The sequence below is a fragment of the Lagopus muta genome, chromosome Z (assembly GCF_023343835.1).
Source record: "Lagopus muta isolate bLagMut1 chromosome Z, bLagMut1 primary, whole genome shotgun sequence".
Lineage (NCBI taxonomy): Eukaryota > Metazoa > Chordata > Aves > Galliformes > Phasianidae > Lagopus > Lagopus muta.
The window spans coordinates 1,884,665-1,911,582 of record NC_064472.1 but is presented as its reverse complement, the minus strand read 5'-3'; the positions used below and the strand labels follow the sequence as shown (position 1 = coordinate 1,911,582).

At 43.2% G+C, this 26,918-nt stretch overlaps 2 protein-coding genes and 1 long non-coding RNA gene across 4 annotated transcripts in view; all 3 read left to right on the top strand.

Moving 5' to 3' along the window:
• The window catches only part of LOC125686975 (uncharacterized), a 149,342-nt gene that overhangs the window by 22,906 nt on the left and 99,518 nt on the right, over positions 1-26,918 (top strand). The gene's annotated exons all lie outside the window — the stretch shown is intronic.
• LMAN1 (lectin, mannose binding 1) lies at positions 1,799-20,500 on the top strand. Of its 2 annotated transcripts, XM_048931612.1 has the most exons (14): positions 1,799-2,034; positions 2,694-2,848; positions 2,934-3,041; positions 5,187-5,248; positions 5,933-6,032; positions 7,459-7,582; positions 7,957-8,015; positions 8,600-8,732; positions 9,028-9,221; positions 9,339-9,409; positions 14,769-14,922; positions 15,608-15,729; positions 17,569-17,637; positions 19,916-20,500. In XM_048931612.1, exons 1-13 carry the CDS (start codon positions 1,833-1,835, stop codon positions 17,603-17,605), a joined length of 1,521 nt encoding a protein of 506 aa, XP_048787569.1. In that variant the 5' UTR covers positions 1,799-1,832; the 3' UTR covers positions 17,606-17,637; positions 19,916-20,500. The 2 variants fall into 2 exon arrangements, with proteins under 2 accessions (XP_048787569.1, XP_048787568.1); XM_048931611.1 differs by having other exon boundaries at positions 17,569-20,500.
• CPLX4 (complexin 4) overlaps positions 22,711-26,918 on the top strand; it is an 8,193-nt gene continuing 3,985 nt past the window's right edge. Inside the window, exons 1-2 of the mRNA XM_048931649.1 lie at positions 22,711-22,877; positions 25,590-25,677. Coding sequence (XP_048787606.1) covers positions 22,711-22,877; positions 25,590-25,677 — 255 coding nt within the window. The remainder of the gene's footprint in view (positions 22,878-25,589; positions 25,678-26,918) is intronic.

Below are 26,918 nucleotides of genomic sequence, written 5' to 3'. Positions count from 1 at the left end.
GTACATGCAATTCTGAAGTGTAAGAAAACTTGCAAAGTTTACTGACAGTTCTTGCTGTTAAAAAAGACGCCTTAGATGTATCAGTGAGATCCTTTGTGCTGGTACACACTGTGCATAGCACTGTGCTTTCTGTAGAAAAACTTGGATGTCAACACCTTTGCAGAACTAATACAGTGATAAATAAGCTCATGTTAACATTCCGCAAAGCACAAGGTGCTTTTGTAGAACTAAAGAACTTCAGCAATGAGGGTATTTTCTGGGATAGAAGTTATAACTGAGACCACAGTGGTCTCAACAGTAGTTTTTGCAACCAGCGCGGCCTTTCATGATGTTCTCTTTTACCCATCAGTACTTGAGCACAAGTCTTACAAGGAGCAGCTGAGGGAGCTGGGATTGTTCAGTCTGGAGAAGAGGAGGCTCAGGGGAGAACTCATTGCACTCTACAACTTCCTGAAGGGAGGCTGAGATGAGGAGGGGTTTGACCTCTTCTCCCTGGCAACAAACAGGACCCAAGGAAATGGCCACAGGTTGTACCAGAGGAAGTTCAGGTTAGACATAACAAGAACTGTTTCTCTCAGTGGTCAGGCACTGCAATGGCTGCACAGGGAGGTGGTGGAGTCGCCGTTCCCAGCAGTGTTCAAGAGGCATCTGGATGAGGAGCTGGAGATGTGGCTTAGTGCTTGTGGTAGCAATGGTGATGGGAAGGCAGTTGGACCAGGTGATCTTGCAGGTCGTATTCAACCTTGTGATTCCATGATTCTATGATTCTATAAAAAAACTTAATGTCATGAAGTTCTGCAGTCCCATGTTTGTTCTCTTAAGTTATGAATTATTCCATGCTTGTGACTTTAAGCTGTAGAATTTCAGACATGCTTATGTGTGGGGGTAATAAAGAGATTTGTTTCAAGGCTAGTGCTTTTGGCTTTTTTGTCCTTTCAGTGTGGCTCAGTTATTTTACTGTCATTGCAAGTTCCAAGCTTACTGCCAGGCGCACGGTATGTTCAGGGCAGGGCTTCATGCTGCTTTATTCACGTCTTATTCACGACACTTATGATGTTTTACCCCCTGAAGTAACTGCTGTGCATTCTATGCCAGAATGTTCTCGATTCTATCGGCAGGATGCCCCATCCCTGGAGACCTTCAAGGCCAGGCTGGATCAGGCCCTAGGCAACCTGATGGAGCTGTGGCGTCCCTGTGCACTGCAGGGGAGATGGACGAGATGGCACCCAGAGCCCCCTTCCAACTCAAAGGTTCTATGAATTCTCTTCTAGATCTTTATGGAGCTGAGTTTTGTCAAGGAAGAAAGAGCCAATTCCCTTCATATCGCCTATTCCCTTAATTCCCCAATTCCCTTAAAACACCAGTACCCAAGACACAGCCTGATGTTACTGAGGGATATTACATAACTGTTATTGTTATTACAGCACTTCCTTCTCAGCCAACACTTATCAAGAACACAAAGGATATTTAAGTTCTTCCAACATTCATCTCAGAAACACTTCTCTACCACACCAACTCAGCAGCGTCTACGCCTCGCCTAATGGGGAATGCACCTTTCCCAGCTAGCACGCACAGCTCTAACTCCACCTATCCCCACAGAAGAACTGCAGAAGGGATCATCTCCCGCCCCACGCCTCGTCAGGCGGAGGAGAAGGCGGAAGCGGAGGCGCGGCCGCCCGGAAGCCCCGCCCACCCAAGCCGGAAGCCCCGCCCACCCAAGCCGGAAGCTCCGCCTGGAGGCCCACATGCCGTGCCCTTGGCCCCGCCCCCTTGCTCGGCCAATCGCGTAGCGCCCTGTTGGCGGCGCGCGCCGTCCCGCAGCACGGTGCAAGATGGCGGCATGCGCGCAGCGAGGCGGGCTGGCGGCAGCTTTGGTGGCCGGGCTGCTGCTGGCCTTCGGGCGGGCGGCGGTGGCGGCGGAGGGCTCGGCGGGCTCGGCGGGGCCGCACCGCCGCTTCGAGTACAAGTACAGCTTCAAAGGGCCGCACCTGGTGCAGGCGGACGGCACGGTGCCGTTCTGGGCGCACACGGGCAGTAAGTGGCGGGGGAGCGGGCTGCGGGCGGCGCGGGGCCGTGTGGCGGCGTGTGGCGGCGGTCCCCCCTCCCGGCGGCGGTGCGGAGCCCCGGTCCGTCCCCGTGCGCGGTGCTGATGTGTCACTGCGGGCGGAGGGGGCTGCCCCTGCAGCGCTGCAGGGCGCGCAGCTCGGCCCCGTTTTGCTGTCGCTGAAGTCGTTTTGTCTGCTTTTTTTGTTTGTTTCTTTTTTTTTTCCCCTTTATTTTTGTGAAGTTGATCCGGGCCCGCTCGCTGGGTGCTGGGTTGTGGCTCACAGTTATGTGGCGTTGTGCTACACGTGTCAAAAGGGCAGCGCTCTGGGGATGAAGAGGAGGGGAGGTCGTCTGTTTGTGTGGAGAAAACAGTGATATGTGTAAAAAACAACAAAAAATGCAACACGTCCTAGCAAAAAACTTTAAAAAAAAAAATCTGTGTTCGTATTTTAGCCATCTGATCAACCTTCTCTTTCAGGTGCGTGTTGTTGTACCAAACAAATGGTGAAAAAACGCTTTGAAAAGCAGTAATAATTACCCTGCTAAAAGTAACAATCCTTTGTGCTTTCATGTTTTGTTGCTTTTAGGTTCATTTTTCTTTTCCTCCCTGAGTGTTTACCTAAAATGTTTGTTCCCTTCCCTTCCAGATGCTATACCGAGCGCGGATCAGATTCGTATAACAACGTCTTTGAAGAGCCAGAAGGGATCGGTGTGGACCAAAAACAAGTCAATATTTGAATATTGGGAAGTCGAAGTGACCTTTCGAGTTACAGGCAGAGGCCGCATTGGAGCCGATGGGCTGGTATTGAGTTTGATCTGATGTAAGAAAGAGGCTTACTCAGAAAAGTGGCTGTAGGCTTACAGTTTTTCCTTCCTTTCTGTAACAGGCAATCTGGTTTACAGAGGAGCAAGGCATGGAAGGTCCTGTGTTTGGGGCAGCTGACAAGTGGAATGGTGTTGGGATTTTCTTTGATTCCTTTGACAATGATGGAAAGGTTGGTTGGAAGCAAACTCTTCTAGTAAACATAAATTTCCTGCTTGTTTGGCACTCAAGGCTTTGTAGAAAAAAATAGCATGTCACTTTCCTATTTCCCCCCCACCTCTTACTTAAAGGGCTGCATTAAAACAATCATATTTCCCTAATACAATTTAATCTAGACCTTTTCCATATGCTCTTTTGTGGAAGGTTGAGGAGTGGGGAAGGGGTTCAAGCTAGAAAGCAGAAGCATAACTCATAACTAGACTACCAAGTTTTGGTTCATCTGTTAGCTTTGGAGGGAAAATGATTTGAACACATGTAGAAGCTGAAGTAGGGGATTTCCATAGGCAGCTCAAAATGCTGATAAATCCGAAGATTTATGCTTTGGAAGCAGCGTATTGTACAAAATATGCCATAGGGAAACACATTTCCATGTTTTTCCTTGGAAATGCTCTTGGAACAAATCTGACTTGAGTGGTTAACAGCAAAAAGTCGGTGGCAATGAGGATGGCAGTGCTTTGTGTTTGTCCTACCCAAAATTCGGTAGCCTTGCTGTATCTACTTGCTTTTCGTGCTCCAGAATGATTTGAAGATCCTCAGAAATAAAACAGTTTATCTGCTTTGCTTTCTTCTGTTACTACTTCATCTTTTCTTTTTTTTTTCCCCAGTGTCCTAGCTCTGTTTTTGTAGGTATAACAATTTAGGGTGTTCTGCTTGTTTTTGTTTGTTTTTTTTTTTGTACAGATGTGTTTTAAAATACAGTCAACATATATAGAAGTTGACAGGCTGAGGGTGGCATTCATATTTCCCATCTTAAGAAGGCTAGAAATGGAATATTGTTCTACCTACTAAGAGTTTTGAAATACTTTCTTTTCCCCGCCCCCCCCCCTTCCTTCTAACTTCTGTCAGGGACACAGACCCCAGCATTGGCTGGGTAAAGGTGCCATCTGTCCAAAGCTGCATGTAAACAGTGCTGTTGGCCAGGACTTCAGAACTGTGTCTCCAGTCATGAGTTTAGTCTGTGTGATGTGAATTTAGCTGTTTTTAAGAAAATGATGGCAACCAGCTGAAAGAAAAGCCTTTGCTGTGCCTGTGTTGATCTGACCCATCTTAAATCCTGGAGTTGTGAGAGTTGGTGTTTGTTTTGTTGTTGTTTTTTTTTTTAAATGATAGCCTACTGCTTTCTTCCAACTCTGTGCAGAAATTAATTCTTCTTGGTACTGTTCTGAATTGATACAGAACTACTATTGTTGTACTGAAGCTAACTGTAAGAAGATGACATTGAAGTATTTGGATTGTACAGAGTGCGTAATACTGATTTGAAGCAATCTATCTAACCAGGCACAGTGGCTGAGGAGTAAAAACTGATGTATTCCTTGGTGTTGGTTGCAGTTCTGTTATTGCCACAATATACATGGTGAAGTAAAGCAGTCGCTTACTTTAGCTGTGCTGATTTCTTATGGCATTAAAGGACCACCCTGCCCCACGCTGTGAATTGAGCATCGGGTTTTTCTTGAACTCCTGAGAGGCAAGGCTTGTTATCTTTTCTATAGGACTATGAGACTGTCCAGTTGGACAGTATATTCCTTATGGAGACGGTGAATGGAAACGCTGAAGGGGAGATTATCTCTGTAATCTTGTGTTCCTATGAAAAGAAGAGTTAGCTTTCTAAACTCAACTGGCAGAACACTAAATCTGTTTTGCTCTTACTTCAGCTTGTTCTCGTTTTTCTGTTGGTCTGAATAACCAGGGGTGTGTTTGGCAGATGGCTCAGTCTCTGGGAGATAGCTACTGCTGTGGTCTTTGTAATGACTCGTGAGGTCAGAGGGATGCCAGCTGTCTTTCCAAGTTACACAGCCAGAGTCAGATGCAGTAATCATCTGTGCTTTTTAAAATCAGTGCATTTGCTACATACACCTTTCTTCTACCTGCGGGTTTTGCTTTTGTGTTTGTGAAATGATGCTGATTGGTTGGATAGCCAAGAACCTTTTTTTCCCCACTCCCAGCAGCACGAAGAGTGTGGCAGCCTCTTGTAAAGCGTGCAGTGTGACACACGACCTCAGACATTGAAAAAGCCTGTCACTGGGGTTGTATATATTTCACTTTGAATTAACCTGTTTCATTTATGTGATAGTTGTTGGTTTTTTTGTTTATTTTTTAGAAAAACAATCCTGGTGTCGTTGTTGTGGGCAATGATGGAAAGCTTCTGTATGACCACCAGAAGTAAGTTTGTTTTCAGCCTTGACTTCGTCATGAATCTTTTCTTTTGGATGATGAGATGTTGCGTGGAAGTCTTTGAGAAATGCTTTTAAGGTTTCTTTTATTATGAAACTTCTTTTCCCATCCCTCATCCTATGTTTGGGTTTTTCTGTTTGTTGAAATGCTGTTTTGGCAGTAAGAGCACAGGAACAGGCAGTGGATATTGAAGTGGGCTTGGGGATGGGTGAGCTCAAATGAGTGGATATACAGACTTTTTACCTCTTTATTGCTAATAGATCTGTTCCACGGCTAGTAACTGAAAGGAGTGACTAGCTGGAAACTGATCTCTCGTAAATTGATGTATTTGGTTTTGATTTGTGGTGGTTTTTGGTAAAATTAACGTATTTTTGGGTTTTCTGAGAGGAGAACTATTTAGCTTAACTACGGTTGTTCCAGACTATAGTTAATTGATGAACGTGGGAATGACTTAAAGCAGACTTCCCCATTACTGTTTTCCATCTGTGCTATTCTGTGTAAAATATGTAGCACCACTCAGCCCAGAGTTAAATCACCACAATGGAAACATGTTTTGTTATGGCTTTTATGTTTTGAAAAGAGTGTGATGGTTCTTAGTGATACATTGATGCTTTTTTGCATTAGCTGATAAGTCATAAGATACAGTCTTATGCAAGTTGTCTTCTTGCATAGCGATGGCTCCACACAAGCATTGGCCTCCTGTCAGAGGGACTTTCGTAATAAGCCCTATCCTGTTCGAGCAAAAATCACCTACTACCAAAAAACACTGACTGTAAGTACTCTGAAATAACACAATTACTCCTGTTGCTCAGCTTTTTAAGTGTGAGGTGGTTGCTGTTTTTTTCAACACCTCCCCACCTCCTGTGTTAGATGTTGAGCTTAGTAACTCAGGAGATGGAATGAGGTGCCCTACGTTCAAGTACTGCACGAGTTCTTACAGTGCATCCTGAGCTGACTCAGCAGCTATTGCTGATTTTTGTGGTGTTTCTTAGAGGTCAGTTCCAGTCGTGTCCTACCTGCCCCAAATCCCAAAGCCAGCATATGTGCCTCATCTTCCAAGTGGTCGAGGAGCTGTTGAGTTTGGACAGCGTTGCTCAAGCTGATTGTTGAGCTGCGGAGGGTTTTCCAGCTGATTGTTGAAGATTATTGAAAAGCAATTAATTAAAAAAAAAGCTCTTTGGCAGCACACTTAAATTTGCTGCTTAAGGCTTCCTGTCTCCAAGAAGTGGCACATCTTAGAATGTTGAAGAAGACATTGGTGTAAGGAAGTGCTCAAGACTTCTTAAGTGCCACTCAGATGGTTGTAGCACCTCCCAAGTAAGGAGAGAAAAATACAGGTGTGCTGGTTTCAGGCAGCCATGAAGAAGTTGTTTTTTCTTTCTTCTGGTTTCTGTGAAGAAGTTACCATTGTAGTTCAGACACTATTTGTACTATTAGCCAGTTAAAGCACGCAGCTGTCATTTGGTAAAAGTTTCTCCACAAAACAAACATGAGGGCACCTAGAGGAAAGTGGACCTTGTACTGTGTGGTAATGTTAAAGGCTATGCATTTGTCTTGAGTGGAAATTGAATTTCTGATGCAGCTCTCTTCTTTAATGTGCCTGATTCCTACTGCTTTACCTAGAACTCCTGACCCAAGTGGTGCTGCTAACCTTAACAGTTCTGCAAGTGAATCTGTGGAGAAAAAGAGAATCTCTCTAAGCTTCGATAAGCTGAAGAACAAATAAGGGTGACTCTACTGGACTGCACCAAATATGTGTTGCCCAGAATCATAATGGGATTTGTACTTGAGAGTCTAACCTTTATTGATCTCTAGGTCAGGAATTTCAGGAGGTACAGTTAATATTTTTAGATCTGGATGAATATTTCCGTATATTAATTTGTTCTGCTGCTTCTTGTAACTGAGGTGAATATATTTTAATATAAAAATGATTTCTGTGCACTGTGTCCTCGGGAGTGATGAATAGAAAATGAGGAATTCTGTTCACGTTGAACTTTGAATCAGCTTATGAGTTTCCCCAGTGGAAACTTCAGAGATTAAGTAGTCTTTGGATTCTGGTATCAGCTACAGGTTTATCTGATGAGTTGCAACTGTGACCATTGCTATAAACTAACAACCAAATGCAGATACTGCTCAAGCAAAACTGCTGGCACAAGTAGATTTTTGTGGTTAATAACTGTAGGTGCGTTTCTTTGTAGGTATTAATTAACAATGGATTTACTCCAGATAAGGAAGATTATGAGTTTTGTGCTAAAGTGGAAGACATGGTGTTGCCATCACAAGGATATTTTGGAATATCTGCAGCAACGGGGGGACTTGCAGGTAGTGAATGTAAAGCATTATGGCAGACAGTATGGAGACTAGCAAGGCTTACAGGAGAGCATTTATTCTACTGCTAGCATTGATCAGTTATGCCAATTTTGGATTGTGGTAAAGTAACTAATGCCCTGCTGCTCCCGAATTTCTGATGTGCTCAGGCCTTTTTCTTGCTAGAGCAGAAATACCTTCAGTTTGCCCTGAGCGGGGTGTTAATCAGCCTCAATCACTGCTGGGTGAACATTTGGGAGGACTGTGGGAGGATACTTTCAGCTGAAGATCCTTTGCAAGTATAAGGTTGACCTGGGAAGTTGCAGGATGTTTCATGATGCATGAGAGGATCAGTTCACAGCATTGATTTTTGATTTTGTTTTATCCAGATGACCATGATGTCCTGTCTTTCCTGACCTTCCAGTTGACTGAGCCTGGGAAGGAAGTAGTAAGTGTTTTTGTGCATAATTTGTAAAATGTTCTAGTGTATTTTATATTTAATCCTCAGATCTTAGCATTTGCTCTGTAGTCATATGTGGAATTTTTGTGTGTAGCTCTGCTGTTGCCCATTTTGGAAAAAATCAGATAAATACTACAATGTTTCAGTATCGTTTTACTTATGCTTGAGACCAGAACTCTTGAAACAGCACTGAATGAACAAAAATAGTGATACTAAAACAAAACATGCAAATAAACTAAAAAAAGGACACCGTCTTCGGAATGTGGACAGATAATCTGGTTTTGCTTTCAACTTCCCATTCCTGTAGAACACTTCTCTACTGTTAACAGCATCTGTCCTTGTAAAAGTCCTTGATTGTGATTCTAGAAAGTGTACTTTTTAGGAAAAAGCTAGGATTTTCCATGGGTTTGTCTGGTTCCTCACTTCAACTTTAGTGTGCTTCATTAATTGTGTCATGTCATCAAACCTGAGGTCTAGACAGTGTTTGCTGCACGATGAGTCATGTATGGGTGGTAGAGAGCATTAAAATCCTCTTCTCCCTACTTTCTTCTTACTTTGGTAATGTATTAAAGCCCACATCAGATGCAGAAATTCCTGAAAAAGATAAGGAGAAGTATCAAGAAGAGTTTGAACACTTTCAACAAGAATTGGATAAAAAGAAAGAAGAGTTTCAAAAGGAGCATCCTGATGTGCAGGGACAACCAGGCAAGTTATTTGAGCAGCTTTTCAGTTGTCAAGGAAAATGTTTGCTTCCAGGGATGTTCAGAACACAAGCCTGATGCTGTGGTGCACTGACAGAATGAGATGATTGCAGGGAGTGTTGGGATAGCCCTTTTTTGCATGCTGGTAACATGCACCTGCAACTCTCAGCAAGTATTGGTTTGGAGAGTTTCTCCACTGGTTTCACATGGAAACTTTTAACACTACAAGGGTGACACAGTCCGATAAATTAGAAATGCATGTGTGTAACAGCTACCTGTGCTTTGTTTTTTCCTGCCAGCTGATGATCCTTTCGAAAGCGTAAGCGATCGTGAGCTCAGGCAAATCTTTGAAGGGCAGAATCGAATTCATCTTGAAATCAAGCAGCTCAATAGGCAGTTGGACATGATTCTTGATGAACAGAGGAGATACGTTTCTGCAGTCACAGAGGAGATTGCTAAAAGAGGAGCAGCTGTTTCAGGTCAGCAAGGACAGGTATGTTCAAAATACACACTGCAGCTGGCAGCTCAGCCTAACTTCAGAAAGCACAATTACTTTTTCCAAGGTACATTGATTTGTTTTTCTCACCATTCCCTCCTCACTCTACACCAGGTTTCCCAGCAGGAGATTGATACAGTTGTGAAAACTCAAGAAGAGGTCATTAAACAAGTAAATGAAATGAAGTGAGTGCTTTCTAAATATGTTCTGAATTTTACACCTCCCACTTCCTAAATGATATTTATTGTTTCAGTAGGAGAATATTGACAGAATTCACATTTCTGTATGTTAACTCCTTAGTGGTGACTGTTTCCGTTTCTGTGATAAATACAAAGTAAGTTTGTGTCTGTAAGGTGATTAAGTCTCCCTAATGGGCTTCAATTTATCGTGAGATTTCACTGCAATGACAAGGTGAGTACAGTGCCTTTGAAGACAATCTCTTCCCATGGAATGGCTAGTTTGGTAACCTGCCAGTCACTGTTGGTGCGCCTTAGGGGTCAATAGTGGAGCCTGTCCTCTTCAGGCATCTTTATTAATGATACAAGCAGTAGGGCTGGGTGCATACTCAGAAATTTTACAGGTAACTCATATCTGGAATGGTTGTGCAGTTGGTTGGTTCAGTGGCTGGTTCAGTAGGACCTAGAGTTGTGGGATTCCAGAAGGATTTCATGAGATTCCCTCTGGAACCTCATGAGATTCAACCTGGGCAAGTGTGAGGGCTACTCCAAAAGTCCCCAAAACCACCTCCTGTGTAATGATATTGGCCCATGAGGTCAGAGGTGGGTAGTGGTTCTCTGGCAGTAGAGGTTGAAGCTTCCTGCCTGTACTGTTACGTGTTGTCACCTCACAACAGATGGCAGCAGAGGGGCAGTGCGACAGAATGGCGTCTGACTTGGAGGTGTGTGTGGAGCTAAGGTATGGCACTGAATTCTTCCATTCAGGAAAAAAGGCACCCGCTGACTTTGGTTAGTGGTTGCTGAATGTTTATGGAAACCAAAGAGTGAATGTTAGCATAGTAAGATGGTAGGTGGTGTGTTTCAGCAGTAGCAATCGTGGCTCGCTTCCTCTGGTTCAGATTTTTATGGGCACAGTATGTGGGCTCTTGTTTACTGCTACCAAAAATGCAGAGCTAATGATAGCGATCACGTTGGAAAAGTGTTTTGCAGTTTTAGAATTTACTGTATTGAATGGTGTCATTATGCTCTTTGTATCTGTTGTACTTTGTCTGGAAAGAGATAGGAATCATTACTTTTGAAGTCACCTTCATTACAAAGTCCTGCAGCTGTGAAGCAGTAACTCTGCCCATCGGTACGGGCAGGGAACTGATCAGCTGGAATGCAGCTTTACAGAGATGAACATGACTGCTGGGGGACAGGAAGCTGAATGTGGAACAGCAATATGGCGAAGGCCACCAGCTGGGCTGCACCCTGGGCTGCATTAGAGCATTGCTAGTGACCCAAGGGAGATAGTTGTATTTACTCAGCACAAGTGGTACCAGTCTGGAGTCCTGGGTGCTGGGAGAGTCTGTAGTACAAGGCAGATATGGGCTTGCTGGAGGTTGTCCAATGAATGACCATGAAAATGGTTAAGGGTTTGAATCTGTCGTACAAAGAAAAGTGAGAGGCTGGGATTGTAAAGCCTGGAGAGAAGGGGGGATATTACCAATAGGTATAAATACCTGCGTTTGACATTGGTGGAGGTAATAGTTTGAAACTCAGCTGTGATGAAAGTGCATGTTCTTTATATACGGGGTACATGGTGTCATTTGAAGGTATTTTGGATATGGTTTAAATATTTATGTTCTAGTGCCTTTCATCTGATAAATCAATGTCCTTTGCTACTGAAGGCGGCAGCATCCGATGCACAGACTGAGATGTTTGTGTTTGCTACGATCCAAATCATTCGTTACAAGTTCTCATATCACTTATATACCCTCACAAGTTTTCTTTTTCTAGCTTTCCCATCCACCCCTACAACTTTCCCATCCACTTGTACACGCCAGCAGAGCATTCCACAAACACTCTTCAACTGTTCATGCAGGCGCTTATCCAGTCAGAGCCGTGGGAGGTTCTTTCTTCTTCTAGAGGTGTCCTTGGTTCTCATGCTGTTTATCTTCCCCCACAGCTGTTGTTCTGAACAGTTTTTCTTGCATTCCCACAGAAGGCTGTCACAGCAAGAGAGAAAGCGACAGTTGGAGATGTTGACATGCCTGGTTGGGTTCGTTTGTGTGAGAGTTTTGTGGGGCTGGTCTGACTCAAACATTAAGACACTCAGCTTTGTGTTGGTCTTGCTTTGTCTTTAATCAGGGACTCGTATCATTTAATGCTCTCAGGAAGGTTCTGCAGGGTGTCTACAGGCTTGCGATGTTCCCAAACAACTCACAGTTGTGCTCTTTAAGGTGAAGTCTTAAAACTGATGGAGGAGTATGCTTTTCAAACAGAGTTACCAAATGAAGCAAAAGTCTTTGTCTTGAAGGTGCTGTACTGCTAAAATGGATTTGAGAAAGTTCCTGTTTGGTGGTGATATTTTATATACTGCTTCCATTTGTTTAATGGTTGCTGTCTTTAGCTGCAATGGCTTTGAGTTGGTTTAATACTTCCTTCACAGTAGTGAATGAATATAATGAAACATTTATTATCTTCAGCTTTAAAAAAAAAAATCCTAAAAAATCCCAAACAGAAACCATTCCAACAGCTGGATATTGTGGTGCATGAGCAACTGTGGGTTTTTTGTTTTGCTTTGTTGCTTTTATCGTCGTCGTCATTGTTGCTTTTTCCAGTATTAGTTCAAGGGCAGATCTTGTAATTCATCTAAGTAGGTCAGCTTCTTGTAGAATAAAGATTAGTGCTTCCATTTTTTTTTTGCACTTGTTCTTCCATGAAAGCTTTTGTTAATATTCTTGACAAATCTTTATACCTTGCAAGCAAATTAGATTTTCTTGTTAACATTGGCAGTCTGCCCTTCCAGTGACTGCTTACTAGGTATGAGTTGGTGTAACGCCATCTTAATATTTTTCTTAGATTAAAAAGGAAAAAAAAAGAATGTTATAGATGGAAATGAACAGCCTGCTGTTCCACTGCTGGTCATCCCAGAGGAAAAGGACTTAAGGTCCAAGTAATTCTCTTGTCAAGATTTGTGGATTTCTTAATCATCTGATTACAGAAGAATCTCGTATGTTCGTACAGTAGAAACTTAACAGCATGATATTGTCAATGCCAGAGTCACGCAAATTAAATTTGAGGCAGGCCGTGTCTGTTTAGGGAAGTTATTTTGCTTGATCAGAGAAAGTGGATCATCCTGGGGGAAGGCGGCGGTGCCTGGCGGTGCTCGCTGGGCAGGGTGCTGGGATGGAGGTGTCCTCATGTCCTCAGCCACTCTGCTTCTGTTTTAGCACGGAGAGCAGCGGCTGGGGGTGACAGCGCTGTGGATGCGGATGGACAGAGCTGCTGTCAGCATTAATCAGACAGTGTTGGTGTTGGGGTTTGCGTGGGTCGTTCAAGGAGTCACCCGTGGAGTATTTCTAAAATCAGTTGTTACAGCACTCATTCACAGCACTGGTAAATGTTAACCGATCAGCTTTAACCCATACAATAATATAAGAATATGAAATAATTCCTGGGCTGTATGCTAATGCTAACCAGGCTGTGTTAAATTAATTCATGGCAGATTTCTTTTTTTTCTGCATTCATTTTGTCTGCATAAGTAGTACAAATTCAAAGCTGGACATGTAGAATGAGAGCAAGTGAAGGATGCTTCACCTGGTTCTGCTTGCAGTGGCATGTAGAAGCAAGCAGCTGCTTTTGTTAAACCTCCTGATAACTTTTCTAATATTGCTACAAAGCTATTAAGGTAAACACAGAGTTTTCCATAAATCTGAGTGTCTGCAGTGCAGCCCTTTACCTGGAATTAACAGAAATAGAACTGGGAAACTTTTTTTTTTTTCCTGATATGCTGGAATTGCAGAATCACACAGAATCACAGAATGGCCAGGGTTGAAAGGGACCTCAAGGATCACAAATCTCCAACCCCTGCCACGTGCAGGGCCACCAACCTCCACGTTTAATGCTGAACCAGGCTGCCCAGGGCCCATATGCTGGAAGTGGGATTGAGTTTTCAGAAGCATGACAAGAATGAGGGAATTTGTAGGACATCACTGGAAGTGAGGAGAGATTTTTGTTGTTAACATGGGAAGTGTGCAGGGTACTGATATTGTAGTGTAGATTAAATCAGCATGCAACTCTGATTTAGTCTGTAGCTACAGGTAATTAGGCAGTGTGCCTAATTACTGCTTCTGTCACGGTGAGACTGCAGTTGTAAACTAATAAGCATGTCTATGCTTACAGTTTTTAGAGCTGTAACAGTGCCTTTGAATATGCATCATACCTTTTAAAGGTTTTTTTATGATTGTTTTCAATTATTCCTTTTGATTCTGTGTCTTGAAGAGCAAATGATGGAAAGTTGAAAGATGGGCATCATTTTAATGAAGATGCTTAATGAAACAGGCTTTGGTGCTTAACCTGGAGTTTTCCATCAAATACAAACTGCTTAAAGTCACTATAACATATAATAGCACTTAAGATGATGCACTGTTACGGATTTACCCAATGACATTCAGGTTTTGTTTCATATTAAATTGCTGACTGCTGTTCAGGGAGGCAGGACTTCACCTCAAAGTCATCCAAACAAGCTCTCATCTGCACGAAAATGTAAAGTTATAAGTGAATTAAAAAGGAATCCAAAGACATACATTTGGATCCGTTATTCTGTTAATAATGGAGAGATTAATGTTCACATGATAAATATTTTAGCTGTGGAATAATCCTCTTTGCAACTGAAAAGAGACATCACAGCCGGCAAAAACAAACTATAAATGTATTGATTAGAGATTAAGTATTTTTCTCTCATTGATTAGTTTTGTTTGAGGTAAACTAGGTATGGAGCCCGAACTTTTTAGGGATTCAATTTGATTTGTTGTAGCAGGAAAATTAATTCACGTGAGGGCAATATTAAGTATGATGGCAGTGCGTATGGGAAATGAGTTTCTCGCATAAATGATAATCATGAAACAAGGTTGTATCTAAATCTTTTCTTATCCCTAAAGCCTCTCTTCTTTATTTTTATTTCTTACATGACTGCTTTTATTTATTTATTTTTTTCTGGAACAGCTTTGATTTTCTTCGAAGATTGTATTATACTCTGTTTATCCTAAAGCCTTGGCGGGAGCCGTGGATGAAAGGCTTGTTTTGGACTTCATCAGTCGGGCAAAGCAGATGTGTAGCAATAGAATGTTTGCCAGGTCTTCCTTTCAGCACAACTTTAGGAGATGCTGCACCGTACAGATTGAATCTGTCTGTGGAATCAAGCATTTAATGTGGTAGTTTGATTGAGGAATTACGTCTTGATGGGTATTCTTGGAAGCTACAAATTTTTGTTTTGGGGCAGTTAGGTATTTTAAGCTGATCTCAATAATATTTGTGGCATAAACGCTGTTTGTGTAAGAACTGCTTTGTGCTGAGTGGTGTTTCGTGGTCTGTCTCTTTTCAGAAATGCCATGGCTGACACTCTGAGGCTGATCAGTGGAGCTCAGCATCCTGGCCCTGCGGCGGGAGTCTACGAAACAACACAGCATTTCAATGACATCAAAGAACACCTTCACGTAGTGAAAAGGGACATTGAGCATCTAGTGCAACGAAATATGGTAATTTATGTGCTGATAGAGTAAGGCATGACTGTAATACTTCTTTATTTGGCTGTTAGTAAAAAGCTGGGATGAGCCAGCATGCAATTTACAGAGCAATTAATCCTTCATTAAGCTGCTTTGCTAAAACTGCACTGCCCTGACCCAACTGTATGATCTGTGTCTTGATGAGAAGTTTTGCACAAAGAACAGGATTTTTACTCTAATTCCTGTGGAAACAAGGTCATGCAATGAGTTTTTCTAGGTGCCTTTTTTGGGTTTGTCCCACTGCTTTGCAGCTGTGTGCAGAGGAGACTTCTGAACTTAATCACAGGAGGGGGAGGTTTAATCAGGGAGAACTTAGGCAAACGCTACTTAAGGTCTCTAAGTGTGAAAGATGACAGTGTTAGCATTCAGGAGCACCTTTAGTCTTGCTTAGGTAACAATTAAGCTGAATTAGCTTGTGATCCCATGCAAGCTTTTTAATTTCTGCAATAATTTACTAAAGACTTACTCTTTCCCCTCTGACCTCAGATTAGTGTTACTCAGCTTGCTGTCAGAGTGGCTGTCATTTTTGTCTGTATTTTTCTGTGTTTTAATTTCTAGATCATGTTACAGAGGCCTTGTTTTGTATCTCATTTAACAGTCTTTTAGTGGTGTATCCTGTTCACTCTTTTCTCAACTGCTGCTTCTCTTGTCTTTTTAGCCATCTAATGAGAAACCAAAATGTCCAGATTTGCCACCATTTCCATCATGCTTATCTACAATGCACTTCTTCATCTTTGTAGCAGTGCAAACAGTGTTGTTCGTTGCTTATATCATGTATAGGTAAGTAAGTATTTTTTTAAAGCCATCAGGCAAGTAATGTTAGAACTTCTGAGGGGAAATGGAATTGCAGTGATATGAGCAGTCATTCAGACTGGAGGATACTTGGGAGGTCTTTAGTTCAGCCTTGTTCTCAAAGCAGAGTTAGCACTGAATTCACACCAGGTCATTTAGGGTTTTCACTGATCAGATCTTTCAGAACCTCAGACTCACTAGTCCTCTGGGATCCCTTTTTTCCGTCTTTCATTAGTGTAATGAGGCTTTGTTTCCCTCCTCCTTGTATATCTAGTGGAAACCTTCCTTGCTTCAGTTTGTCTCTCTGTCTGATGATATGTATCTCCCTAAAAAAGCTCAGTTTCTTTAACACTTTCCAGTGTGTCAAGGCCTCTTGAGGCTGCTTTTGTCCAGCATGAAGTCCCGTTCCCCTGTCCTCTGCTCCTCAGTCCACCTGAGGCCTGCATTTCAGTCCCTGACCATTCTTGTGGTCCTCTATTGGATTTACTGAAGTTCATTAATATCTTAACAAGATTTGATGTCATCTGAGTTTGTACTGCGTGTATCTACCAGCTCTGACAAAACTGACAAATGCCTCCGTCAACTTTTTCTTAATGATATTAATTATAAAGGGTCATTGATCGTTGATGGAGCTCTGAGTGTCATGTAGGGTTTTTGTGTGTGTTTGCTTTCAAACTGGAATGTTTGCTCTTCTCTCTTCTTCCTCCCTGTGACGCTGTAATGTTTAAATTAAACACTGATGAAAAAGAAAACACGTGGAGTGTAAGGACTTGTTTGGTTGTCCTCTCTCCTGTTTCTCTGCTGCATACTCCTATCAAGATGAATGGACCAAGATAGTTGCAGTATTCTTCAAAGAGAAAATGCAGTTTGCTGTCTCTGTGGAAGGATAACTGCTATTAATATGATACTGACATAGCTGGTGGCATTTTTGTTTGTGTGTCTGCTTCTCCACAAAGTGGAGAGAGTACATTTTTTATGTGTGTCACGTTATGCCATCAACGTGGCATCAAGATGGCTTCCCAGATTAAATGAGCAAATCTCCTTCAGTTCTTGATGCTCTATAATTCGAGCTTTTGTGCATGATAGATCCACTGCCTCTATATCCACTGAGAAAAACAAGAATGTTCTGTGTCAGAGGGAAAAGGAAGGCCCATTTCAAGCAAGCTCATTAATCACTTCTTAATTGCACGTTTCCTTTCCTGTCAGGCAAAGGAAAATCAGATGTTGAGAAGCTTTAGAGAATTTATTTCTAAGATCCACACACAGTTTGTTTTCTACCCAGAATTTGTTTCTGTCTGTGATGCAGAATTGGAACTCTATAGAGGAAATTTCTACTTTTTACTATATGACTTAAGATATGAGTTTTTTACCATGTGACTCAACTCTTGGAAAGGGTAGATAACTGCAGGACAAGGGGAAATGGCTTGAAGTGGAGGGAGGGACGATGGAGTTTGGATGTCAGGGGAAGTTCTTTGCTATGAGGGTGGTGAGGTGCTGGAACAGCTGCCCAGAGAGGCTGTGATGCCCCGTCCATCCCTGGAGGTGTTGAAGGCCAGGTTGGATGGGGCCCTGGGCAGCCTGGGCTGCTATGAAATGTGGAGGTTGGTGGCCCTGCGTGTGGCAGGGGGTTGGAGCTTCGTGATCCTTGAGGTCCCTTCCAACCAGGGCCATTCTGTGACTTGTACTCCATTTCCCTAAGCTTCCGTTGAGGAGGAATACTTTTAATCCTAAAACAAAATAAATATTTGTTTAAACATGGTAGCTAGTTGGTTTTTTTTGTTTCTTTTTCTATGTGCTTAATGAATATTTTTCTGATTTTTCTTTCAGGAGTCAACAGGAAGCAGCAGCCAAAAAGTTCTTTTGATGACCTCTTCCTTTTGTGTGTACATAACAGCAGTATGTATGCACAGAAAACCATGCAATTCTGTACATGAGGGAAAATTTAGTGTTTGATGTACTTCAGGACTGTGAATTACGTAATTTTGTCAAACAAAACGTGTTCTTATTTAGGCTGTTAATTCTAGAATTAAAACAGACCTGGGAGCAGCAGAGCGAATGCTAGGCAGGGGGTGACTACAAGTCCTAGCTAGGTCTCTGTTTTCAATGAGATTTCTGATCAGTGCTGGAAGGCAAACACTGAATTCCTCCTATTTTGTCAGAATTTCAGCAGAGGGATTTGAAAGACCCCTGTGAGGTGGCTGTTGATGATGAGACCTGTGCAGAAATCTTGCCACTGAGAATCCGTATCAGATTAGGAAAATTACAAACAATAAAACCACTGCTCTCTAAAACCCTCCAAAACAAGGCAAAATGAAAAACAAAACAACAAAAACAAACAAAACCCACTAAAATTACACTTTTCTGGTTTTTGTTTTTTGTTTTTCTGGTGAAAATTTGTTATAAACATTTCGTTTTTTTTTTTTTTTATTATTATTTGGATCTAATAGCTCAAGAATGATTTTTGGAAATTTAGCTCTTCGTCAAGTATAGAGTTTAAGTTCTCTGTAGTGCATGGACACAAAGAGGCCTTTTACAGGCTAGTAATACCTGGAATAGAATGCATGGGACAGGCTAACAGATGTTTGTCTCCTTATTCTGGGTTCTGTTCTTAGGCAGTGAGAGAAAACATACTGTAGTTTCTTCTGGTGTATTGAAAGATTTTTTTGTAGTTTCAGGTCTGTCTAATTTTAGAAAATTTTGGAACATTTTTAGGAAGGGTGCCATAGTTTGATACCTCTTCCAATCTGGATTTGTTGAGGGTGTGTTTAATTGGTGAATATGCCTTTATTGTTATAAAGCTGTCTCGTGTCTTTCGTGTATCGAATGCTTTGATTTAAATGCTGACCTGGCAAGTATTCTGAACTACACATACTGACTGTGAAAGGGTTTCTTCACAAGCTGTTGATTCAGGCATGTTTGTTAGCCCAGCAGCTATTGCAGAAGCAGTATTGTGTGTCAGTTCCCAGTTTAATACCAAGAGCATAAGGCTGGTCACATGTTGTTGATATCATTAGATGAACGCTTTGCTTCAGGAGTGAAACAAATGAGAAAGCTCAAGCTAGAATCGTGAAATGAGTTTGTTTTGACGTGTTTACTTACCTGTGGTAACTCTGTCATTGAGTTATGTGCAGAATGATGATATTTCTGTGTTTTTTTCCTTCCAATTCTGTGAAAACACACAGATGTGTCTGGATGTTTCACTTCTGAACAATGAGTCTGTCTGAAAATCTGCAAAATGTGTCTGTAATCTAGCATGATGCTCCTGCAGTTCCACAGTCTGTTCTCTTGGAGTGCAGTGCTTGCTGCCAAATTCACTGTAATGAAGAACACTCTAGCATTGTGCCTGACAATTTGAAGACGTGATAAATCTATGCAATATGTTTTGTTACCAAAACAGAGCTCCAGAAGTGGGTGTTCGTGCTGTACCAATAAATGGATACTACCTGCACACCTATTGATGTACTTACAGTATGTAGCATGCTGTAAATGATAGAGCTTTATGCATTCACTTCCAAATTTGAGACTTTGCTGTACTAATTGGAGAAACTACTGCTTCAGGCTCATCTTGCTGGATAAGCAGGACAAGTCAATGAAAGAACCTTTTCAGAGAACCCAGAACAGCACAGGAATTTATCCATTCAAACACCAGCAAATATTTACAGGTGCCTTGAGTCTAAGCAATTACAACTGGGTGTATTTTCTTAAATTGCTCTGAGAACAGTGTTGTTCGTGTCAATTGCTAGCTTTCCTGCACAGTGCAACACCTCAGTGAGCTCCCTCTCTGAATACAGGCTTTGCAAGGCAGGAAGGCTAACAAGCATATTCTGAAAACTCAGGTGTGTCCATCTGGCATGATGAGGAACGGCTCCAATGTGTCAGTTGGAGGAAGCCTGCATTTCTTGTTACTGTGAATTTCTCCAATTACAACTTTGTTTCAAAGCTGGACAAACAATGCTGTTGTCTTTTCTTGTAAAAAAAAAAAATAAAGTTGGGGATAGAGGCTAGCAACATACTTGAATCTACAATTGTATCCTCAGTATGGGGCTCAGCTTGTGCGTTGATGCTGCTAGTAGATCTGACCTGTGTCTGTGTGCATCTGGGGATCATTTGTGTTAGTGAGCAGAGGGTATGAAGTGCACCATCCTAAAAGTGATAACTTTGCTTCATTTCACAGTCTTCGCTCCCTGGAACATCAGTAATTGCCTCGCCACTCACTGGATCAAAGGAAAACTCCCAGTTACCCAGCCCAAACCCTGTCCCACCTGAGGTGATAGCAACAAATTCGGACTTTGAGGATATCTGTCAGTCAGTATGGCCTCTCTTTGTGGTGGGCTACTAGAATTTTCTTTCAACACTGATATAGGGCGTTTCATTTTGTCAAGTGAAATTTCGGGACTTGCAGATGAAGGCAACTTGGAATCCAATATGTTTGACAATATGGAGGAGACCAAGAAAATAACAGTATTTGAGGTAGCAAATATTTGGCAGTGTCAAGGGGATCTCATTGTCTTAAAGCTTATTAAATAAACGGTCATACCGGAATCTCTCCAGCAAATTTCAGTCATTTGTGAATTACTTTGTTGGTTGATTGGAGAAAATGACATCAGTACATCGATTACTGTAACACTGACGACTTTCTGCTGTTTAAAAAACATAACACACAGCTGACATTTCCTGTTGTTTGTTTCCGACTGATGTAAACGGAGGGTGGGAGTTCAGAGATAACCTTATTTGAATAAAGATGCATATTTTTAATAAACTTCTTTCTTGTAATCTCTTATGTGTCACTGAGGTCCAGGGGAGCATTCAAGGGAGCTTCATGGTCTCAGCTCAGCCCTGCCTGATGCTGGGTGTTTAAGGTCAAGTGAAGAGCAACGTGCCAGCTTGGAGGTTTCTTAGCAGTGAATTAAGTGACTTGCTGGCTGCTTTGATTAAACAAACAACCCAATTGTTCTGGGCTGCAGGTTGCACATATGCCTGTAGCTCTTCCTCCAGGTTCCCTAGCTGCCCTCGTCTTGGTGCTCTGCTCTGGTTTCTTGGGGTACAACAGCCCAAAACAAGTTAGCCAGTCTCCTCAATCAGCTTTCATGGTTTGTGCATGCATGTCTCACGTTTTGTTTCATTTATCCTGTCCTATCCAGTAACTGTTTGCTGTAACCTGCAAGAATGTGAGCGATCTCATTTGCCACCGGCTTTCCTCAACCAGGAGCAAACTGATACACAGATGTATCTCTAAGTGAAGCTCTTCAAGCTGAGAAAGACTCAGAGGTCCCATTTATCTCTTTATAGGTGACCTTGTGTTCAGACTGCTGCATGAAAGGCAGGAGGAATTTCATTCTGGAGGAATGAAGAGGACCTTTCAGAGATGCACAGATACACCTGAGCTGTGTGGTCAGAGTTGTCTGCTGCTGCTGTTTTGGGAGCACAGTCTTGTTCGGATGCTTGCACATCTATAGTGGTTTTGTGTGTCTTTTCCACGGGCCTTTGGACTTTGATTTGCTTGTTTCAGGACTCCTGAGTCTATTCTGATGCTGGAGATGCCTCTGTTCTTTGGATGTACAAACCAGGGGCTTTTTTCTTTTAAAGAAAAAGGCTCAGCTCCACCAGGTAACACAGGAACAGAGCCTTTAGTCTTGATTGAATTTAAACTGAAAGTAAAGGGTGTTGATTTAAACCTGAGACAGCAGCAACACCAGCACTTACAAGCACCTGGATGTAAGCTTTCATTAAGTCAGTGATCCGTGTAAACAGCAAGATACAGTCATTGCTTTATAACTTCAGTACCTTCCACAACACTTCCGTCTTCAGTTTCAAATCTAGCGTTGAAATGCCTGTTCTCAAGTTCACGGGACCCATTTACACACAGTCCTGACAGCACATGATGAGTTTCAAAATCGATTTTGATCAAAACAAAGGAAGTACTTGTTATCTGCAGTCTATCAAAGTAATTTTGTTGTGATTCGGAGTTCTTGTTGCCGTGATAACTCCATCTGAAAAATAGATCCCAAGTTTCTTGTTTAATCATTAATAATCCAGGATTACAGAAGGTCCTGTTTATTTTTTTTATCTTTTTTTTTTTTCATTTTTAAATAGTAACAGGGCTGCTTTAATTAGAAAGGCTCTAATGCAGATTAAGGCATTAGGCAGACTGGAATCCTCCCGTCTCAGTGAAATTATGAGAGTGCTGAGAGAACCATTTAGATAATCAAGACTACAGAATATTCCATTAAGCCACATGCAGCCAGGCACAGTAAAGCAAGCATTCAAAACCCCAAATCATGAACTTCTAGCAGGTGATGTTCTTTTCCCCAGGTGATCTGTGGTGCAGGTAGCAGATCCTGCAGACGTTCAAAAGAACGGAGCCATGGTGTAAGCAGAACTGGGAAAGATGAGGAGGCTGCACAGAGAATCCACGTGAAGGATGCGTTGTAGCTCAGATTCATTTCTCCTTTGCTGAGAGTGAAGATTCAAACCGACAGGTATCATGGGCAGCACCGCTCATGGTGCAGGATGGGGAAAAGTGGAACGAACCAGCACAAAGCAGGAAGGTGCCGTTTGGTTTTGATCAGGATTTATTTCAGGTCCTGGGGATGTCTTGGTCCTTGGGAAAGTGAGAGTTTTAAATGGAAGAAGTCAAAGTGCAATTGCACACTCTTCTTTTTTCAACTGTAATTAGCTTAAGGTATTAATATAAAAAGTAGGTAGCTGCATCTAATGATTTCTGTGTGTGTGTGCGTGTAATCTGAACCATCTGCCTCTAGATATTAAGGAGTTCACTCTTTAATCCAGATTATGGCTGACAAACTGGTTTTGGCATTCACGTTTCACTAGCACTGTGCCCCTGAGGAGCTGCCGTGGCTGTAGAAACTCTCCTGCTTGCGACTGTTGAATTTGGAAATTACTCTTTTGTTTGTTGGTTGGTTTTGGCTTTCCCGTGGTGGTTTGCTCGTAGCTCCTTTCTTCTTAAGGATGGCCTTCCTGATGAAAAGCATGCTGAGCAACCAGGTGAAGAATTTGGGGCTTGGAGGTGGAGGAGAAGAAAGCAAAGAAGAAAGCACTCCTTCCGACCCAGCAGCTGCTGCAGGAATGACCAGAGAGGAGTATGAGGAGTACCAAAAGCAAATGGTTGAGGAGAAGTGAGTACCAGTTCCCTTATCAGCAGCATGGGGCTGCGTCTTTGTGACCTTGGGCAGGTAGAGAGATCCCAAGAGGAAACCCAAACGTCAGCTCTCCCCTCCACCTCTGTTTTAAATAGGGCAATCTTTGCTAGAGGCTTCCCAAACAGCAGCTCACCAACTGCAGATGGTAAAATGCTGTGTTTGCCCTTTCCCCCCCCCCCATTCTCCTACTCTCCCTCTCTCCTCTGCTCCCTCTGCCCTCTCCTCAGCTGGATCCAATCCGACAGAGGTTGTTTTATCTACCACATTGTCCCATAGGTGTGAGGATGGTTGTGGTGCAGGAATGAATTCTCACAGGGCATGATTTGTTCTCCTGCAACTCTGTGCAGAGTAAACTTCTCTTTATCCATGTTGATCGTGGCAGATGTAGAAAAAGTAATGCGTGCTGTGCCACAAGGGTGATGTTGACCTAGAGGAAAGTTGTTAAATGGTTTCTTTCTATTGCTGCACTTTTCATTGCTTTTTGTAAAATCAGCTTAAATCGATCAGCCCTTCACAACTGGTTAAATTCCACAAATGTTATTTATTTTTCTGTATGAAAACGGGAGTAACTCAGAGGACTTTTAGCATGTGGGAGTTCAAATCATGCATAATTATGGAGAAAACAATTGACTTTTAAAGCTGAGATGCATCTGTTCTTCTAATGATCAATTACATAATGATTGTGCAAATCCTCTGTGTAAGATGATTATAGGTGAAAGGTTAATGACCGATGGAATCCGAGGTATCCAGGTCTGTATTTAGCAGCAGCCCTTTCTATCATATCACCTCAAACAGGTATCATTTGATCTGGAATAAAATACAGGATATTTTGCTTCACATTTTTGTCATCAGCTGCGGGTGGAAGGGCTCTCTGCTGAGGCTGGAGAGCAAACCAGGGTCGCTGGGATGGGGAAAACTCTTGTAAAGAGTATTATTTGTACCAGGGTGGCGTGCCTTCGCATACAGAAATGTGCTGAGGAGCCAGTGCAGGAGTGCTTCAGTTTGGAAGATGGGAATTACTGTCAGAAAGCAGTTTGCTGAGGACAGTCCATGCTGTGGGGTTATGTAAGAGAAGTCAGGGAGGTGACGAGCTCTGCTGGAGTCATGGCCTTTGATACACGGATGTCCCGGCGTTGGCCAGGATTCTGTGCTTTGTTGGCCTTTTGATGTATTCATTTATTTTTATAATGCAACAAAGCTCACCAGAAAGGCAGGGATTGCTGTTTCTTAGGAGAACATGCAGTTCAGAGGAGCAAACAGGTGTTTTCTGCTGGCAATCTCCAGCATTAAGGGCAAGGAGCCACCAGTTAGTGCTGCACACCTGCTCCTGGCTGTCATACAACAGCCCCTATACCTGGCTCCTGTAGCTGCAGCTCTTTGCCTCCCATAATTAAACCCTGCAGCATAACAGGACCCGGGTGATGGGGGAAGGTTGCCAAGTCTTCCAGCAACATCAGAGCAAGTGAAAAGCTCAGGTCGAGCAGAGAATCCCCCCCTTCCACTTCTCACAGGCGTCACTGGAAGGGATGTGATGTCCCAGAGGGGGCATTCCCAACGCTGTACAACCACTGACTGCTCCTGTGGAGGGGTGGCCGAGGAAGAGAAAGGCTGAGAACGAATGGGAAAACAGGCCACTAGCATACAAACCTTCTCTTCACAACCATCCCCCTAATTTCTGGCTGAATGATGCTTAAGTTGGCTTCCAGCTAATGAGAACCGGAAAGGAAAAAAATCCGAAAACTCATCTGCAGAAGGGGAGGGAAAATAAATAACATTTCATCTTGCAAGTAGTTTGGATGTTGGCTGGAGCAAAATGAATTTTGGCTGAGGATTTCTATGAAAAAGGAAGGGGGGGAGAAGGTAGGGGGGAAGAACATTCAACATCACCTCACAGAATGGCCCTGACTGGAAGGGACCTCAAGGATCACGAAGCTCCAACCCCCTGCCACACGCAGGGCCACCAACCTCCACATTTCATAGCAGCCCAGGCTGCCCAGGGCCCCATCCAACCTGGCCTTGAACACCTCCAGGGATGGACGGGGCATCACAGCCTCTCTGGGCAGCTGTTCCAGCACCTCACCACTCTCATAGCAAAGAACTTCTCCCTGACATCCAACTGAAACCTTCCCTCCTTAAGCTTAAAACCATTCCCCCTTGTCCTATCACTATCTACCCTTTCCAAGAGTTGATTCCCCTCCTGCTTATAATAATTTTTAAAAACAGAAAGTACACGTCATCAGATGTCTTTGAAGACATACAGTGTGCAAATAGATATAAGTGATCTAAGCAAGAATCCCAAATTTTATGAGTGCATTTTATAAAATCACAGCTAGAGGAAGTTCTTTTCCATAGAGGAGAAACTGGCATGTGCTGTGATAGGGAGTTCTGGGGCAATAAATGGGTTCAGAAGAGTCTGGGAGGAGTTGGAGCTGGCAGAGGGCACCCAGGGCTGTTAATGACGTAGGGACAATTTCCAGCTCCAGCAGTTCCTCAGCTACTGACTTTGGGATTAAGCCCCCAACATCACTTTGTTGTTATCACTTCTTTTGTGCCTTTGGGCAAGTTAGATAACCTTAGGGGTAACTGCTGCACCCAACCTTCTATAGCCCAGCAGCTGCCTCAGTGTAAAGGACAGCCGTTTTATCAGTATGTTGAAGAAACAACTTTTTTTCCCTTCTTATTTTCCAGGATGGAAAGAGATGCGGCATTTGCACAAAAGAAGGCGGAAAGAGCCTGCCTGAGGGTTCACCTGAGAGAGAAGTACCGACTCCCCAAGGTAAGGCGCAGCTCACAGCCCTGTCTCAGCCCAGCGGCTGCGCGTGGAGCAGACAGCTCTGCATCACAGAGCCTGGAAGCAGCTCCTGCCTTTGTCAGTGGGATGACACTGCAGTATGGGACACAAAGGGGCCCAGGTGACATTTCTTGTAGAGTCATCACAGAATGGTTTGGGTGGGAAGGGACCCCTAAAGGCCATCAGGTCGCACTCCCTGCAGTGCACAGGGACACCCAGCAGTGCTCAGAGCCCATCCAGCCCAACAGGGATGGGGCACCATCACCTCTCTGTGCAGCCTGTGCCAGGGCCTCACCGCCCTTATTATAAAGAACTTCTTCCTTGTATCCAGTCCACATCTCTCCTCTTTCCGTTTGAAACCACTTCCCCTTGTCCTATCGCAGCAGACCCTGCTAAAGAGTCTGTCCCCTTCCTTCCTATACTCCCTTCAGATATTGAAAGGCCACTCTCAAGTCTCCCTGGAGCCCTCTTTTCTGCCTGGTCACTGCTTTAGATCCGTTTTTCCCACTCAGCAGATGAATTGTATGCTTGTAGTTATCTCCGTAACATTAGGTCTGAAATAAGAGAGCAGACAAGCTGGATCTCTGCTCAGATCCAGCCCTACCAGCAGTGTGCACGGCTGTAACTCAGCAACAACGCCGGTTAAAAAACAAAACAATGCAAAAACACCCTGAAAGCAAACAGGGAAAACCACTGAAAAGTTTTCTACGCTTGCAGTCTCCAAAATTCAGAATACTGATTTGTACCATTGTCCTCCTAGAAGTGGAAGCAGTCCTGCCCTGTCCTTTCCTTCTTTAACACTGCTGATACTGTAAAGTCCTCCCAGGGAAACCGAAGCACAGAGAGCAGAAATGGCAAGGCACAAACCTGCAGGTTTCCTAACAGCAAGCAGAGCTTTGCTGGCTCCCAAATCAGATCAGAGAGCTGGAACAGAAAGCATGGGAGCGATCCGTCCTCACAGCAGAGAGGACCATCAGCAACACGCTGACAGAAATCCATGCTGCTTCGTGTCATAATTGGCCAGAGGAGGAATTCAATGGCTGTTCAGGGTGTTGAAAGGAAAGCTCACAATGAGGAACTGGAGGGAAAGCTGGTGATTGTGGGCAGTGCCTTGGTGTGGGGTGGGAGGGAAGGGAAGGAAAGCCCTCTCTGTCTCTGTGGGGTGTGGGTGAGTGGCTCCAAATGGACCTGCTGCTGCCCAGGAAATGGCCTCAGAGGCATCGCAG

What these genes read in the sequence shown, in the direction of transcription:
- LMAN1 (XM_048931612.1), top strand. Translation starts at nt 1,833, where the DNA reads ATGGCGGCATGCGCGCAGCGAGGCGGGCTGGCGGCAGCTTTGGTGGCC. An exon ending in ATCTAGTGCAACGAAATATG is followed by an intron (nt 14,923 to 15,607) that starts GTAATTTATGTG and finishes TTGTCTTTTTAG; the next exon opens with CCATCTAATGAGAAACCAAA. An exon ending in GTTGCTTATATCATGTATAG is followed by an intron (nt 15,730 to 17,568) that starts GTAAGTAAGTAT and finishes TTTTTCTTTCAG; the next exon opens with GAGTCAACAGGAAGCAGCAG.